This window comes from Desmodus rotundus, chromosome 8 (genome assembly GCF_022682495.2).
Source record: "Desmodus rotundus isolate HL8 chromosome 8, HLdesRot8A.1, whole genome shotgun sequence".
Classification (NCBI taxonomy): Eukaryota; Metazoa; Chordata; class Mammalia; order Chiroptera; family Phyllostomidae; genus Desmodus; species Desmodus rotundus.
The window spans coordinates 53,098,961-53,117,277 of NC_071394.1; the positions used below are offsets into that span (position 1 = coordinate 53,098,961).

Below are 18,317 nucleotides of genomic sequence, written 5' to 3' on the forward strand. Positions count from 1 at the left end.
TAACTGCTTTATTAAGATGTAATTCAGCCCTGACTGGTGTGGCTCAGTGGGTTGGGCTTCATGCCGCCAACCAAAAGGTCACTGATTCAATTCCCAGTCAGGGTACAAGCCTAGGTTGCGGGCCAGGTTCTCAATTGGAGGTAAGCAATTGGAGGTAAGCAAGAGGCAACCAACTGACTTATCTCTCCCTTTTTTTTCTCCCTCCTCTCCCTTCTCCCTAAAAATAAATAAATAAAACCTGAAAAAAAGATGTAATTCACATACCCTACAGTTTACCTTAAAGTGTACAATGCCACAGTTTTTATTATAGTCACAGAGTGGTGCAAACATCACCACATCAATTTTAGAACATTTTCATCACTCCAAAAAAGAAATCCCGTACCTCCTTGCAGTTACTCCTCATCTCCTGCCAGCCCCAGGCGACCACTGAGCTACTTTCTGTCTCTGTATAGTTGCCTGTTCTGGACATTTCCTATAAATGAAATCACACAATATGTGACCTGGCCTCTTTCGCTCAACATGATGTTTTCAGAGTTCATCCATGTGTAGCATGTGTCAGTACATCATTCCTTTTAATTGTTGAATATTATTTCACTGCGTGAATATGCCACATTTTGTTTATCCTTTCATTCACTGATGGACACTTGGGGTTTTTCCACTTCCTTAGCGCTTATGAATAGCGCTGCAGTGAACATCAGTGTGCAAGTTCTTTGGGGGAAAATCCTAAGGAGTAGAAAACCATATTTATCTTTAACTCTTTAATGTATGCCTCCTAAATTAGACTTGTAGACAGGATTTTGTCTTGTTCATCTTTTCTTTTCACTGCCTACAATACTCTGCCTGGTGTGAAAGAGGATCTTTAACTAGATGAGTGAGCAGTATAGTTTTGATAAGTAGATATAGATTTTGGTGGGTCATTCCTACTTAGGGTAGTTTTAATTACAGGTATGAATGAATAAGTAAGTATATACAGGACTATCATTGCCTAAATGTGACCAGGAATGTGTCCTAAGTTAAGATAAAATCATAAACCTATGTATTTCATTTTGCGACATAGAACATTAGGCTGCACATCATATCAAATCTGTCTCACAATATGCCAAGGGTCTTGGAACAGGAAATACACATACTGTAAATGTACTTAAAACTAATGTACTAGCATTAATAAATTTGTAGAATTACAGAATACTATATTTAGAAAGGTGATGGGTGTTTTTTTCCTAAACCAGTGGCCTAGTAAACTTCTAGGCCTACTTTTTCTGTAAAGACCCAGATTTTCAGCTTTGTAGGCCATACCGGTTTCTGTTGCAGGTACTTGCATCTTTCATTATAGTGCAAAAGCAGCCCTAGGTTGTGTGTAAATGAAAGTCATATCTGGCAGGATTCCTATCAAATTTTACTTACAAAAACAGGCAGGGGGCTGGATTTGACTGGTAGTTTGCCAAACTTTATTCTAAACAAAGAAGCTAGAGTTGAAAACCAGGTGACTTGCCCAGTGTCAAGCAAAGTGGCAGAATGGAAACTAGAACCAGGTCTCCCAGCTTAGTAGGGCTGATCCATCATCTGTAAAAAGATTTAATTTAAGCAGCAGCTCTTTTCTGAAACCTTCCCTAAACTACCCTGCTCTCCATGAGGTTCCGGCCCCTACCCCGGACCGAGAGGCGGTGTTTCACTGTAGTTTGCCACCTGTCTCCTCAGCCAGTGTGAGAATGTCCACAGCAGTCCTGTTCATTGCCTTGGGTTGAATAATTCCACACAGCCCCCAGAAAAGACTGCATGTTAAACTTTTGAATTCATAGCTACTTCCTTTCCATGCATTCTAGATACCATAAGACTCCACCCTGAAAATCTCTTTAGTGTGGACCACTTACAGTTCTTCCAACTGCTGCTGAGCAGGGCTGCCTCCAGCTCTAACTGAGGGAAAACGTCAGAGGCAAAACCTACCTTCTTTGTTTCTCCCAGGCATGATACTTATCTTGAGGTTACTGGGAAAATCAATCCAGAATTTTCTACTTTGTACTAAATGAACAAATAATTTGCATCAATTAAAATAATAATCTACCAAAACAAAATTGCCTCAAATTTCACTTTAGAGGATCCTAAGGGCATTAAGCCATTCAGATATATGGCTGGTACTAGTTATGTTTGGGAAATAGCCAATCTTTCCATGTATTCTAAGAATTTCAGATTGTTTCTTTATGTTTAATTCATACATAGATCAAAGAAGAAATTTGTTTTATGTATGTCAATTTTCCTATAGTGAATTGTGTTAAAATAGAGAATTTATTTCATTTAAATTATATTTAGGTTGTGGGATTAGTTCTAAACTTAGTAAAAACTCTTGTTTTTTATTTTGATACCAGAATTATAATTTAAATATTTGAGTAGAGTCTACAATAAAGAAATATTTGATATGTTCCAAGATAAGTACTTATAATAATAATTGCTTTTAGAAATATAAATTATCTAATGTTTACACCGGTTTATGATTCAAAATAATGACTTGAAAGACCCTTACTAAGGAAAGTGACATGCTTATATTTTTCTCTTCTGCTGTGAGGAATATTTAGTAACTGTTCATTTTAATTGAATTATTCCATTTGTTTTATGCTTTGTTTCTAATTACTCCTATTATCATAATGGTGTAGATCAGTAACTAGATAATGGGCTCAAAGAGGTTAAATGACTTTCTCAAGTTTTTAAAGCCCTTATTAAAATTTTTGACTAGAAATCACTACCAGCCATATTATTTCTAATCTTTTCTATTTTTTTCTCTTTTTTATTGTTATTCTATTACAGTTATCCCAATTTTCACCCCATTGCTTTCCCCTACCCCCCAGTCAGTCCCCACCCTGTTGTCCATGTCCCGCATGGTCATTTATACTTGTTCTGTAACTAGACCCCTCCCCTTCTTTCCTCCCTCATGCCCCTCCGCCTCCCCTCTGTTCCCTGTCAGTTTGTTCCTTGTTTCCATGCCCCTGGTTCTATTTTGCTCATTTGTTTGTTTTGTTCATTAGGTTCCTCTAATAGGTGAGATCATATGGTATTTGTCTTTCACCTACTGGCCTATTTCACTTAATATAATATTCTCCAGGTCCATCCATGGTTCCTTCTTTCTTTCTGCTGTGTAGTATTCCATTGTGTATATATACCACAGGTTTTTTTATCCACTCATTTACTGAGGGCACTCAGGCTGTTTCCAAATTTTGGCTATTGTAAAAAATGCTGCTATGAACATAGGAATGCATAGATTCTTTTGAAATGGTGTTTCAGGATTCTTAAGGTATAATCCCAGCAATGGAATTGCTGGGTCAAAAGGCAGTTCCACTTTTTGCTTCCTGAGGAAATCCCATACTGTTTTCCACAGTGGCTGCACCAGCCTGCATTCCCACCAACAGCTCACCAGGGTACCCTTTTCTCCACATCGTTGCCAGCACTTGTTATTTGCTGATTTGTTTATGATGGCCATTCTGACCTGTGTGAGGTGGTATCTCATTGTGGTTTTAATTTGCCTCTTTCTGATGGCTAGTGATGCTGAGCATCCTTTCATATGTCCTCTGTGTGTCCTCCTTGGAAAAGACTCTATTCAGGTCCTTTGCCCGTTTTTTAATTGGATTGTCTTCCTGATGTGGAGTCGTATGAGTTCTTTATATATTTTGGAGATCAAACTTTTGTCCAAGGTATTGTTGGCATATGTGATTTCCCATATGGTTGGTTTCCTTTTCATTTTGATGATATTTTCTTTAGCCATGCAGAAGATTTTAAATTTGATATAGTCCCCATTTGTTTATTCTTTCTTTTATTTCTCTTGCCCTAGAAGATGCATCAGCAAAAATATTGCTTTATGGGATATCTGAAATTTTACTGCCTATGTTTTCCTCTAGGACTTTTGTAGTATGACGGCTTATGTTTAAGTGTCTTATCCATTTTGAGTTTATTCTGGTGTATGGTGTAAGTTGGTGGTCTGCTTTCATTTTTGTGCATGTACCATTCCAGATCTTCCAGCACCATTTGTTGAAGAGGCTATTTTTACCCCTTTGTTAAATATTAGTTGACCATAGAGACATGGGTTTATTTCTGGGTGCTGTATTCTGTTCCATTGATCTATGTTTCTGTTCTTATGCCAGTACCAGACTATTTTGATTACAGTAGCCTTGTAGTATAGTTTGATATCAGGTATTGTGATCCTTCCTACTTTATTCTTCTTTCTCAAAATTGCTGCAGCTATTAGGGGTCATTTTTGGTTCCATATAAATTTTTGAAATGTTTGTTCTGTATCAGTGAAATATGTCATTGGTATTTTAATAGGGATTGAGTTGAATCTATAGATTGCTTTGGGTAGTATGGACATTTTGATTATGTTAATTCTTCCAATCTATGAACACAGTGTACGCTTCCATTTATTTCTATCTTCCTTAATTTCTTTCTTCAGTATTCTGTAGTTTTCTGGGTACAGGTCTTTTACCTCATTGGTTAAGTTTATTCCTAGGTACTTTATTTTTCTTGTTGCTATAGTAAATGGGATTTCTTTTCCTAGTTTCTGTTTCTGATATTGCATTTTTGGTGTACAAAAATGCCTTTTACTTCTGAATATTGACTTTGTATCCTGCTATTTTGCCAAATTCATTTATTAGGTCGAATTTTTCATGTTTTTTTTTTTTTTATGGAATCTATAGGGTTTTTTCTGACACCTTCATGTCATCTGCAAATAATGACAGTTTTACTTCCTCCTTTCCAATTCTATTTCTTTTTCTTGTCTGATCACTGTGGCCAGAATTTGCAATAGTATTTTGAATAAAAGTGGTGAAAGCAGACTCCCTTGTCTTGTTCCTGATCTTAGGGGGAAAGCTTTTATTTTTTGCCCATTGAGTGGATGTTGGCTGTAGATTTCTTGTATATGGCCTTTGTTATGTTGAGGAATGCTCCCTCTACTCCCATATTGCTGAGCCTTTTATCATAAATGGGTGCTGTGCCTTATCAAATGCTTTTTCTGCATCTATTGATATGATCATGTGATTTTTGTCTTTGATTTTCTTTATGTGGTGTATTACGGTTATTGATTTGCAAATATACCATCCTTGCATCCCTAGGATGAATCCCACTTAATCATGGTGTATGATCTTTTCACGTATTGCTGGATCTGATTTGCCAATATTTTGTTGAGGATTTTAGCATCTATGTTCATCAGCAACATTGGCCTGTAGTTTCCTTTCTTTACTGTGTCTTTACCTGGTTTTGGAATGAGGGTAATACTGGCCTCATAGAAAGATTTTGGGAGTCTTCCATCTTCTTGAATTTTTTGGAATAGTTTGAGAAGGACAAGGAGTTAGCTCTCTCCTGAATGTTTGGTAAAATTTGCCTCTGAAGCTGTCTGGTCCAGGGCTTTTGTGTGCCAGTGGTTTTTTGATTACTGCTTCAATTTCACAAATTGTTATCAGTCTATTCAGGCTTTCTGCTTCTTCTTGATTCAGTTTTGGAAGATTATATGTATCTAGAAATTTTTCCATTTCGCCCAGGTTGTCCAATTTTTTGGCATATAGTTTGTAGTAATTTCTGACAGTCCTTTGTATTTCTGTGGTATTGGTTGTAATTTCTCCTCTTTTGTTTCTGATTTTATTTATTTGGGTCCTCTCTTTTTTTTTCTTGATGAGTCTGATTGAAGGCTTATTGATTTTGCTTATCTTTTCAAAGAAACAGCTCCTGGATTTTTTGATCCTTTGAATTGTTCTTTTAGTCTCTGTGTCATTTAATTCTATTTCTCTTTTCAAAGGAACACAAACAAAGACAGGCTTCAGGTGTTTTGAGTGTTGAAACATTCAAGGAAAGCAAAACTATAAATCATGAAAGCACAGGAAAAAACCTATATAATTAATTGGATACTTATTTATTATAAATATTCGTAAGCCTAGAACCTTTTCCAAAGTTCAGATTTACTATAAATGTCAATATTTAATTAAGCTATTAATTTTAGGCTTTTGGAAAAGAATTTGATAAACACTTTGGGAGAGGAGGTTCTAAGCTACCTGGAATGAAGCTTTGTGACTTCGAAGACATTACCAAATCATTACTTTCAAAAATGGGCAAAGACTCAAAGCCACCTGGGAACCTGAAAGAATGCTCTCCCTGGATGAGTGACTTCAGAGTAGAATTCTTGAGAAATGAGCTGGAGATTCCTGGTGAGTTAACCTTTTAGAAGTGACAAACTGCTTGAAGGAGAATAATGCTGTTTGCAAGAATCTTTGATTTCTAAAATAATATCAGGATCTTGACAGTTATTTTTATAATTTTAAAACTTTCCTGTATTTTTCATCATTAGAAAAATTGTTAATTACTGTCACTCAATACACTTTAGTATCCAGTTAGTACACCCAGTATCCAATTACATCATAGTTTTCTTATGTTCTTGATTAAGATGTATGTTCAGATTTCTATCAAATAATAATGGTAACTGGTAATTTCTTCTAAACATACCCATGCTTTGCTCCTGAATAACTTTTCCTCAGAAATGTAATATAGGTATAGATGCAAATCGTTTCTTGGGATGTACATGTTGGTCCCATATAAAGTGATGAGATAATGATAAATAACTTACCTTTAGGAAAAAGAGTTGTGACATTGAGGATAAAGACAAGTTGGTCAGAGGAAGCTGGCATGATTTTTCAAAGCCAATCTTTGTACTTTCCATGTTCTTCACTCTAGAATTCACAAGACCAAAAAACTAAAATGTTTTAATATGATTATTCATTCCAGTGGATATCAAAAAACATTTGGAGAAGTACTTTTCTTTGTTATTATTAACAGCTGTGCACTGCATACAGGAAGTTTCAAGGAAAGTATTTGAAACATAAGCCTCCTGATATGCAGCTTGATTCTCCCTGAAATAATACAGTGTTCTAGCTCAGTGCATTAGTTTTCCTGTTTGGAATTCTTTCATTAGTCAAATTGAGAAATAATCGCATTGTTTTTGTTTTGTCTTTTTAATTTGTTTATTTTTAAGAGAGAGGGGGAGGGAAGGAGAAAGAGAAGGAGAGAAACATCAATGTGTGGTTACCCCTCACGCACTTCCAACTGGGGACCTGGCCTGCAACCCTGGCATGTGCCCTGACTGGGAACCAAACCAGCAACCGTTTGGTTCGCAGGCCCATGCTCAATCCACTGAGCTATACCAGCCAGAGCTAATAGCATTTTTTTTAAAGGCCATTTTCTTTAAATGTAAACTTTTAGTAAAAATGTTATTATGTTTGATAAGCTTTTTAAAATTAGATCAACAGATACATTTTAAAATACAGGGCTTATTCCATAATAGCTGTAGCTAAGTAAGGCTTTTTTGTTCTGTCTTAGGTCAGTATGATGGCAAAGGAAAGCCGGTGCCAGAATACCACGCGCGAGTTGCTGGGTTTGATGAGCGGGTAAGTGTGGGTGCCTGTGGCCCCAGTCACTACAGTCAGGACTGCTAGCGTGCGGCACGTAGTTCTTCAGATAGGAGAATATTTGTCTTGACTAAAGAAAAGACATTTAGCTTCCTATGTGGGCCTCAAATGTATGTAGTTTTCTGATCCAATTATTTACTGAATTTCTTAATGTTTCCAATGTTTTAATATCAGTCATATTTAAGGACATACGCACTTTAAGAGTAAACTATATGCGTGTGTATCCACTATCAAATATATGTAAAATTAAGTAATTATAGATAGTTCTGTATGGCTTGTTGCTAAGGACATCCACATTTATAAGCAATTAGTTTAACCAGGAATATGAAATTCTGTGGGCACAATAGTACGGTGTGAACAGGTATCAGAAATATTTCACTGGCCTTAAGTTCTGTTTTTTTCCTCTATATCACCTGACTGTCTTCAAAGAGAGATCTCTCTTTGAGTAATGTGTGCCTCCTTGCTATTCCCTTTGGATGGCGACATGATGGATTAGTCTCTCAGTTTTTCACACTGCACCTAGAGATATTGTTTTAATTTTTAAAGGTAAAAACAATGACTTCTATCAGAAAACCAAAACGCATCATCATCCGAGGCCATGATGAGCGAGAGTACCCCTTCCTCGTGAAGTGGGGGGAAGACCTGCGGCAGGACCAGCGCATTGAGCAGCTCTTCGAGGTCATGAATGTCATTCTGTCCCAAGATGCTGCCTGTAGTCAGAGAAACATGCAGTTAAAGACATACCACGTCATTCCCATGACCTCCAGGTATGACCACATGGGCATCGTCGTTCTAGAGAAGATTTATATGAATGGACGTTTCAGCACTGGGCCAAATCCTTGTTTAATTTTGCTGAGATGGGGCTGGAGGGTCACTCGACAGTTCAGTGTTTTAAATTTCTCACACAGCTAACCAGAACTGATAACCACTTCTAAATCTATGATTTATTTATTTATTTATCATTTTCGTATTAATGTTCGAATACAGTTGTCTCCATTTTCCCACCACCACTTTCCCCCACCCCCACCTCCCACCCTCAACCTATGCTTTTCATCTTAATGTGGAGAAAGCAAGTGAAGAATTGATGTGGAAAAATCTTTATTTCTTTGATTCTACTAAAGAAAGGACAGTTTGGATTTATATTCATAAACCTCTTATTCTCCTTTCCAGATTAGGATTAATTGAATGGATTGAAAATACTTTTACCTTAAAGGATCTTCTTTTGAGTAACATGTCACAAGAGGAGAAAACAGCTTATACAAGGTAATGGGGAGTCTCAATATTTTCTCCAGCTCTGCGCTGATTCACCCAGCAAGCCTGCTGCTACCCAGACACAACATTCTCTCTGAGTAGAGTTGTTTCAAATTCAGTTTCCTCTACCTCATATTCCCAGTAACATTTTAGGGCCCCTTTTAATTGGTACTCTCAGCCAAACCTAGCCCAGTCTTTAATCTGCCTCTGGCTGGATGAATGAGAAACAGAATAGAGGAGTCTCAACAGTAGTTGCATATATTTTACCACAATAAAAACAAAAGTATTAACTTTGAAAAAAAGGGAAAATTTTGAAGAAAATAAAATGAATAATAAGAATAGTAGCTAACATTTCATTAAACATTTTGTGTGCTAGACACTATTCTCAGATCTTCAGATACATGAAGTCATTTATTTTTTACAAAAGCCTACCAGGTATTATCATCACCTCTGTACAGATGAGGAAGCTGATGCCCAAAGAGCTTAAGTAGTTTGTGCTCAGTCACCCAGCATGTAAGTGGTATAGCGAATCAGATGGGTTGTTTATTTGTTGTTTGTTTCTGTAAAGAAAAATAAGGACAACTTTGAAAGACATTTTGAAAGAGCAGTTGACCGGCTTTGATGACAAGCTATAGAATAAAGGTAGAAGAAGTAACAAATAGTTTCAGGGCCTATTTTTCCTTCATTGTACTCTCATTCTTTCCTGAAAGTACTTCCATAGGAGCAGTATGCTCATCAAAATGATTAATTTTATAGAATTCTATAATTTCTATAAAATTAATCATTTTGATCGAATTCTTACTTGTGGGTTATACTTGCTACATAACACAGTGTTTACCATGTTTTTATTTCAATCATGTGAGTCCTTTGTCGAGTCATTTCTGCCTTCCCTGGGAGACAGGAAACTGATGAAAATTACTTCCTGGAGTCAGAAATTCTGAAGCTCACTCAGGTGCTGTCTTAGTGGTCCTGACTCACAGGGAGAATCTTAGATAAGCGACTCGCCTCTCCCTTATTCCAATGCCTCAGTTAGTAAGATGGGATACTAATGTACAATGCGTAAGATAAACATAGGTGTCAATAGAGTTTAAAGTGCTTTACAAATACAGAACTGTGTACATTACTTCCCACTACACTTTTTTAAAACGAGGCACCTCCAACCTCCATTACTAAAAACCATTGCTATTTTTTTTTACATATTGCAATTTTTCAAACTAACAATTTTCATCCCAATTGGAACTAGGAGAGAATTTAGCTAAAAACTGAGTGTCTATTAATGGAATCAACTTAGTAGCAACTCAGAAAAGATTCAACTTAAGTGATTGAACTATTAAGTAATATGTTGCAAAATTGTTCTTTCTCTGGATTTTTTTTTTTTTTTTTTAGGACAACTTGTTAAAGCTTTTGACACAAGCCCAAAAGTGGCTAAGCATGCAAATATCACACTGTTTCGAACTACCCACATACTTGCCTTTTGCCTATGAAGCATTATTGAAAAAAGCTTTTCAAATTCAATTCAAATCCATTGTCATCTAAAAAAATACTTTATTCTTAATATGGATTTTGTAGGTATCTGCATACTGGAGATTAGATAAGGAGTTTGGCAATGTTTTAAATAATGGCAAAAACAGACCTGGTCTGTCTGCAACAAATAATCTGTAGTGTTCTTGTTTGAAGTGCTAATAGGGCTTCACATTTCTTCCTACTTCAAACGTTGCATGTAGTACCGCCATCCTGTTCTTGTGGTTGTTTTCTAGGACAAGATTTTCAGAACCATTTGCCAAGGTCATTAAACACTTATGTTTAGGTCATCTTGTTTCTCTCTGTATGAAGTGGGAAGATTGTTTTATCTGCTTGTTTTGTGCCTGCATTCTTATACAGGAAATAGCTTTGGTTTCTTTAGGAGAAATTAAGAATGGATAATGATATGTTGAAATTCTAGATCCAGAGTAACATGGGTTCAGTGGTAACATTAAATGTGATTAAAAGTCTTACTTATTTCCCCTGCCTCTTCACTCTTTTTCAACGAATTCTTTGCTTCTAAAATCATGTAATGGTAAATGTCATCCTAATGCTGATTCCCTTTTTCCTATTTGTTAGCGATCCCAAAGCACCCCAATTTGAATATAGAGACTGGCTGAGAAAGATATCTGGAAAACATGATATTGGTGCTTACATGCTAGTATATAAGTAAGTTTGTTTTCATTTTTCCCTTGAATAACTAGTTCATGCTTCTCAGAGTTACATATATACTTTTGTTTCTTAGAAAGTTTTATCTCAGAGAGGGCAAAGTCCAGTTACTTGATACTTGAGCTTCAATGCAAACAAAGAATTTTACATTTTCAGTCACAAGAAGTTTGTTCTAATCAGACATTTTCTATTATTAAATCATAGGAAAGCTAATCGTACTGAAACAGTCTCATCTTTTAGAAAAAGAGAAAGTAGAGTGCCGGCTGGTCTCTTAAAGTAAGTATAAAGTAAGTATGCTTCTGTGCGGATCGGCCCGCTGGCCGGGCAGCCGAGCCCACAGACTGTGTCTCCCTGTCCCAGGCGCGCCTTCCTGAAGATGAGCACGGGCCCGGAGGCCTTTCTGGCACTCCGCTCCCACTTCGCCAGCTCTCATGCGCTGATGTGCATTAGCCACTGGATTCTGGGCATTGGAGACAGACATCTGAACAATTTCATGGTGAGCATGGAGACAGGCAGAATGATCGGAATCGACTTCGGACATGCATTTGGGTCAGCTACTCAGGTATGCTCATCTTGCTCTCGTCGTTCTTGGCTAGTTTACAGTTGTCATAGGACTTTGTGATACCCTCTGGAAGTGGATAGTTTCTCCCCCTTCATTTTTACTGTTGACACTAATACGGATGTCCCCATTTTCCTCCCCTTTGCCTGCCTCTGCCCATCCTCCCCCTTCCCTCTGTCCGTCACCACACTGTTGTCTGTATCTGCGGCTTATGCGTGTTTGTTATTTGGCTAATCCCTTCACCTTTCATCCAGTCCCTTGTCCCCAACAGCTGTCAGTCTGTTCCCTGTGTCCATGCCTCTGCTTCTATTTTGTTCATTGGAGTCCACGTAGAAGTGAGATCATGTGGTATTTCTCTTTCTCTGACTGGCTTATTTCACTTAGCATAATAATCTCCAGGCCCATCCATGCTGTTGCAAAGTGAGAGTTCCTTTTTTATAGCTGCATAGTATGGAAATGGATAGTTTTTAAAGAAGAAATAACATTATCAGTTGAGTCAGTTTTGCCATGAACATTACATTTGGTATTCTTACAGAAAGGGATATTCTCAACTTCATGTTGTCCTGGTTCAGACAGGTTATAGAGGGTGTGATGATAAATTATGTAATCAGAGCTAAGAATAAAATGTTTTCCTATGAGGAAGACTATAAGGACGTTTTTTGAAGCCCCATAATCAATATACCTTTGTACAAGACATGATACAAATATTTTCTCTGAACTCTGAAAGTTTTAAATTGCGCTTCTAAATCTCTGCAGGCTGTGTGGTCCTTTGCACACAGGTTTCTGCCTTGCAGGGATGATTCTGTTGATCCCTCTTGTGCACAGTAAATTTATATCTATGCAGCTGATTTTGAGAAAAGAGGAGTTCATATTCTCACTAAATGTGAACAGTAACTACAGGGAGAGGTTTTGTTTGTGCTTGTTATTTTGAGGTTTCTAGTTAATATATTCTGTTTCTTGCATGTGTTTTTTCTCTTTAGTTTCTTCCAGTCCCTGAGCTGATGCCTTTTCGTCTAACTCGCCAGTTTATCAATCTGATGTTACCAATGAAAGAAACAGGTGTGATGTACAGTGTGATGGTGCACGCCCTGCGAGCCTTCCGCTCACACCCGGACCTGCTCACTGCCACCATGGACGTGTTTGTGAAGGAACCTTCCTTCGACTGGAAGGTAGGGTTGTCTATATGCACTTTCACATTTATTACAGCGCAGCAGCGACTGATGCGCCATCTACTTTCATATGATTGAAATGCGTCAGGTTGTGTTTACTGAAATAGTTACATGGTTGTTTACAGCATTTCTCAAAGTTACTGTTTGGCATAAGTTGGCCTGAAAGCCAAATAAAAAACATCCATTTATTTGGATAGAACTGTTATTTAAATAGAGTATATTTCTAACTAGGAGAGGAAACATGGACCCTCTGATGGAGGGTTCAGTTTTTCTAGGAGACAGCTTTTAATTTAAAGTCTGTTCTGCAAGAGGTCTTTCTTGATCATAAAGACAAATAGTTCTTTCTTAAATATCAAGCGTTCTTTATAACATGGCCCCAAAAGAAAGAAGCTTGGTGATGGCACCCCTTATGTAGGGAGGGCTGTGTTAAGCCGAACTACTGCCCCTCAAGATCATTGTCCCTCTTACGTGTACTACCGTTAGTTTGTATAAAAAGCTGTGGAGCTCCCCCCAGTTACAGAGATGTTTGTTTGTTTTAAGATCGTTACTTATTTAATATGTTTGAATGTGGTCATATATACTGTTATTGTAAACAAAAACATGTTCTTTTCCTTTAGAATTTTGAACAGAAAATGCTGAAAAAAGGAGGATCATGGATTCAAAAAACAAATATAACAGAAAAAAATTGGTATCCCCGGCAGAAAGTATCTTATGCTAAGAGAAAGTTAGCAGGTGCCAATCCAGCAGTTATTACTTGGTAAGATTATCATTTGTGGAAAAAACAAAACACTTGATACTACCATTTATTGAATTACTAAATGCTGTGTAAAGTGCTGAGAACTTTACATTTAGCCAGTGGTATTAGCCCTATTATACTTATTTACAAGTGAATGCTTAACATCATTAGTCATCAGACAAATGCAAAAGAGCTACCACTTCACACCCACTAAAAAAAATGGAACGGAACTGGTGTTGGTGAGGATGTGGAGGAGTTGGGGCCCTCGTGTGTTGTTGGTAGGAAGGTAAAGTGGCGGTCTGGTGGTTCCTCAGAAATCTAAACACACCGCTACAGTTTGACTCATCAGTTCAATTCCTCAGTGTATACCCAAGAGAAATGAAAGTATAGACTGACACAAAAACTTGTAGACAAACATTAATAGCAGCATTATTCATGTTCTGTTTTTCTACAAAGTGAATCTCTTAACTTCATGGTTATGAAAAACAGAAATATTCTATAACCGATGAGAGGGAATATTTGGTAGCTAGGAATGCAGGCAACAACGGAAAAATAATGCATGGTTTGTGTTTCTGAACTTGTTTAACATTTTTTCCAGTGAGGAGTTACTCCTGGGCCATGAGAAGGCACCAGCCTTTGATGATTTTGTGGCTGTAGCTCGAGGAAGCAAGGATCACAACGTCCGTGCCCAGGAGCCAGAGAGCGGGCTCTCAGAAGAGGTTCAAGTGAAGTGCTTGATTGACCAGGCAACAGACCCCAACATCCTGGGCAGGACTTGGGCAGGTTGGGAGCCCTGGATGTGAGGTCTGTAGGAGTCAGCAGATAAAAAACATGAAAGTGTTTAAAGAATCTCCTGAACTTTCAATGAGCCTATTTTCCTTAAGCACTAAAGAGAAGAAATCTAATTAGTGATATAGTCTTAGAGCAGAAGTTTATCAAGATGAATAAGCAAATACTGAAATGAATGAATGATTGGGTTTTAATAAAAAATTAGGTTAGGGTTATAATGGACTTTTAATAGAAAATACATACCCAGGCTCATACACATACAAAGGTGATAGCATATTACAAGTGCTGTGACTTAGATAAACCAGCTATGTTGAGAAATGGCATGTGTGAACATTCCACTCATGGTTCTCATTGGCAATTAGGGCACATTGGAAATCACCCATAAACTTCATCACTGAGACTTTGTGATGAATGTATTCACTAAGTAAAGCCAACTGCGCAACTGATACGTTGTTTGCAGAGCAGGAATAATGTCCACAGGTAAGGCTGTGGCTGTGGCTTATTATACTCAGATATGATTGCATTTGATATGTTAGGATATTTGTGTAGGGTTTTTTTTTCATTTTATTCTCGTTTAGTTTTGACATCTATGATAGAATTGTTCCGTAGAAGAGAGAGTATTTAGGAGAGATTCTAAAAAGCAGTCTCAGCACTCACTTTTGTTGTTCTGAACCACAGTGGGCAGATAGATAAACTCAGGATAACTTCAAGAATTCCCGGTGTGGTGATAGGGATGGCACTAAGCATTTCAGTTCCGGGAAAATCAAATAAATCCCTGTTTGAAGTGGATTCCTCACTCGGAGAGGAAACATGCATTTTAGAACAGCAAGATCAAATTATGAAACGGAAAAATGGCTTTCTCTCCATTCACAGAATCTCTGCCCCTCCTCTACCACCTGGGACTGCTTTCAGGTTGCCTTCAGCTTTTTTTTTTTTATTGTTTTCAAACATTTGTATCTGGAAATTCTTGTGTGATTTTGAGAAATAATAATCTTAAAAATATGGAACATTAAAGTTTTTTCCCAAATTAGTGTATAGCTTTTATGCAATTTCAAAACAAAATGTTCGTCTTATAAAATATGTTACATCACTTGACAAATTTACTCTGTTACTGACAGATTGAATGCATATGGTGTTAAAAATAAATGCCTGTGTTCTCAGCAAATAGTATCTATTCAAAGAGATTTCATCTTTAAGGAACAGTAAGGGATCTTGTTTGTGAAAACCCAGTATATACACGATCTAGTAAAAATACTTCGCTACAGCATAAAAGCAACCCGAACAAGCCTATCAATTAACCATCTCTTGCACTTGAATCCTGAAAATGTGGGATATATTCATTAACTAAATCCTCATATCATGGGAAATCCTGTTTTTTGACAACTACTTTTTATGTCAGTAAAAGTTCATTGCTACAAGATGACTGCGTGTATGAGTCCAGTTTCAAAGCTGTCTGTTAGAAAATGCTGTCAGAACCCATGAGCACGCAATAAAAGGGAAGAGTTCCAGTACACAGTGTTCATCAGCCATTGGTGCAGTCGCTCGGGATAATCACTGTCCTCATTGCACACTTAGGGGCTACACGTCTGACTCATACTTACGCTCCAAACTTCAACCCTGTGACTCTTACTGAATAAAAGATACTTGGTTTGGCTCACACACAACAGAAGGGTGATTAGCAGAGGGGATGAGGGGTAGGGGACCTCCATCTCTCTAAAATTAATAAAGAAAAATTAAAAACTCAATGAAAAAGTGTTGAATGAACCCATGCTTATGAATATTAATTTGAGTACTTTATCACACTAAAACCATCTCTGTCGTAAGTTCCCTTGGGACACCGGCAATGTCATAATCACCTTGTCTCATTATCAGCAGTGCCTGCACAGAGCACACATGACAAAATAATGGGGAGAGAGACACGGAAGCAGGGACCAGACCAACAGCTGCAGGGGGGGAGGGGAAGAATGGCGGAAGGAGGTGGCAGGGAGTCATCACGGAACATGTGCGCATGACCCTCAGGCACGGACAGCAGGGCGGGGATGGACTGTGGGAGTGGGGGGTGGGCAGGACGGAGGAGGGCAAAGGGGGGAAAATGGGGGCACTGTAATAGGATAAACATGAATTAAAAAAATAAAGGTTAAATCTAGCCAGATAAAAAAAACTTTAAAACTGTTCCTAAGAGAAATAAAAACTATTTCATTGACCTACAAGAAATTTTGAAGTAGTATTTATCAGCAACCAGTAACTCCTACTAAAATGTATGTTTTGAACTTCAGAATACTGGCTGTGAATTGAAGCGAGCACGGCTATCGGTTGCACATCTCTCTCTGAACATTATAGAAGTGGAGAATGTAAGGTTAGCCTTTTGAAAAGCAAAAGCCCTTGGAATTTTGATAGGGTTTGCATTGAATTTGTAGGTGGTTTTGTGTAGTATCAAGATTTTAACATTATTAAGTCCTCCAGTCCATAAACACAGAATGTCTTTTATTTATGTCTTGATTTCTTTTAGTAATGTTTTATAATCTTTGTTGGTTTTGATTGATAGGTATATTTTTCAGTTTCCTTGGTTAAATTTATCCCTAGATATTTTATTCTTTTTAATGCTACTGCAAATGGAATTGTTTTTCCTAACGTTCCTTTTGAATTGTTTATTGCTGATACATAACTGACTGTTGATCTTTTCTCATGAAACTTTGCTGAATTAATTTCTTAGTGCTAGTACTCATTTTGTGTATTCTTTAGGGTTTTTTATATATAGGATTATGTTTCCCGTGAATAGAGAGTTTCACATCTTTTCCAATTTGAATGCTTTTTTATTTCGTTTTCCTTGCCTGAGTGCTTGGCCGGAACACCCAGCACGATACTGAACAGCAGCAGTGGAGGTGGGCATCCTCGCCGTGTTCTTGATCTTAAGGGGAAAGTTTGAATGTCACCATGGGATTTGCTGTGGGCTTTTATAAATGCCTTTTACTGTGTTGAAGAAGATTCTTTCTCTTCTCAGTTTGCTGGGTGTTTTTATCATGAAATGATGTTGAATTTACCAAATGCTTTTTTCACATCAATCGGTATAAACCTGTGATTATTTCCCCACTGTCTATTAATGCTGTATATCACGGTGATTGATATTTACTGTTAAAGCAGCCCTGCATTGGTAGGATAGATCCCACTTGGCCGTGGAGAATAATCCTTGTAATACGCTGTTGACTTCTGTTTTCTAGTATTTTGTTGAGGATATTCGAATCAGTATTTATAAGGATATTGGTATCTAGTTTTCTGGTGGAGCCTCTGGCTTTTGGCTTTGATGATTCTGTTGTTTTCTATATTTTATCTGTGCTATAATCTTTATTATTTCTTTAGTTTGCTAGCTTTGGAAACTAAGTTTAGTTTGCTTAGTTTGCTCTTCTTTTTCTAGTCCATAAGGTGTAGTTAGGTTATTCATTTGCGGTCTTCTTTTTTAATGTAGGAATTAAAGTGTGATCATCATTTTTGCTACATTCCTTAAGTTTCAGCATATTGTGTTTTTGTTTTCATTTGTCTCCAACTATTTTCTAATTTCCCTTGTGATTCCATTTTTGACTTGAATGTTTTAAAAGTGTGTTGCTGAATTTCCACATAGTTGGAATTTGTCGCTTTTCCATTTTACTGATTTCTATCTTCATTATATTTTGGTCAGAGAAGATACTTCGTAAGAGTTCAGCCTTTTTCAATTTTTTGAGGCTTGTATGGTGGACAAATGGTCTGTCCTGGAGAATGTTCTATGTGTACCTTGAAAAGTGTTAGTTCCACTTTTTTGGAGTAGGGAGTCCATTATGTCAAGTTCATTATAGTGTTCAAGTCCTCTATTTTATTACTCTTTGGGACGCATGTTCTGTCTGTCCATTATTGCAAGTTGGGTACTGAGGTCTGCAACTTTATTGTGATTCTGTTTTGTCAGCGTTTGCTTCATAGATTTGGGGGATTTACTATTTGGTGTGTGTATATTTATAATTGTTATATCTTTTTGATGCACTGACTTTTTATCTATATAAAATGGCTTTTTTGGTCTCTTGTGGTAATTTTTATTTGAAGCCTGTTTTCTGATATTAGTAGCCATGCCAGCTTTTTGTGGGTTGTGACTGCATGGAATGTGATTTCCCGCCCTCTCACTTTCAGTCCGTTTCTGACCACAGCTCTACCATGAGTCCCTTGCACAT

General features: G+C 37.3%; 1 protein-coding gene across 4 annotated transcripts in view; it reads left to right on the forward strand.

Annotated features, from left to right (window-relative positions):
- PRKDC (protein kinase, DNA-activated, catalytic subunit) overlaps nucleotides 1–15,859 on the forward strand; it is a 202,964-nt gene extending 187,105 nt beyond the window's left edge. For all 4 annotated transcript variants that reach the window (XM_024578234.4, XM_045186077.2, XM_045186078.2 and 1 more), the window contains 10 exons: nucleotides 5,972–6,176; nucleotides 7,342–7,409; nucleotides 7,977–8,197; nucleotides 8,601–8,693; nucleotides 10,782–10,871; nucleotides 11,076–11,147; nucleotides 11,232–11,433; nucleotides 12,411–12,599; nucleotides 13,217–13,356; nucleotides 13,934–15,859. In XM_024578234.4, coding sequence (XP_024434002.2) covers nucleotides 5,972–6,176; nucleotides 7,342–7,409; nucleotides 7,977–8,197; nucleotides 8,601–8,693; nucleotides 10,782–10,871; nucleotides 11,076–11,147; nucleotides 11,232–11,433; nucleotides 12,411–12,599; nucleotides 13,217–13,356; nucleotides 13,934–14,138 — 1,485 coding nt within the window. In that variant the 3' untranslated portion in view covers nucleotides 14,139–15,859. The remainder of the gene's footprint in view (nucleotides 1–5,971; nucleotides 6,177–7,341; nucleotides 7,410–7,976; nucleotides 8,198–8,600; nucleotides 8,694–10,781; nucleotides 10,872–11,075; nucleotides 11,148–11,231; nucleotides 11,434–12,410; nucleotides 12,600–13,216; nucleotides 13,357–13,933) is intronic.
- Nucleotides 15,860–18,317: the final 2,458 nt, after the last annotated feature.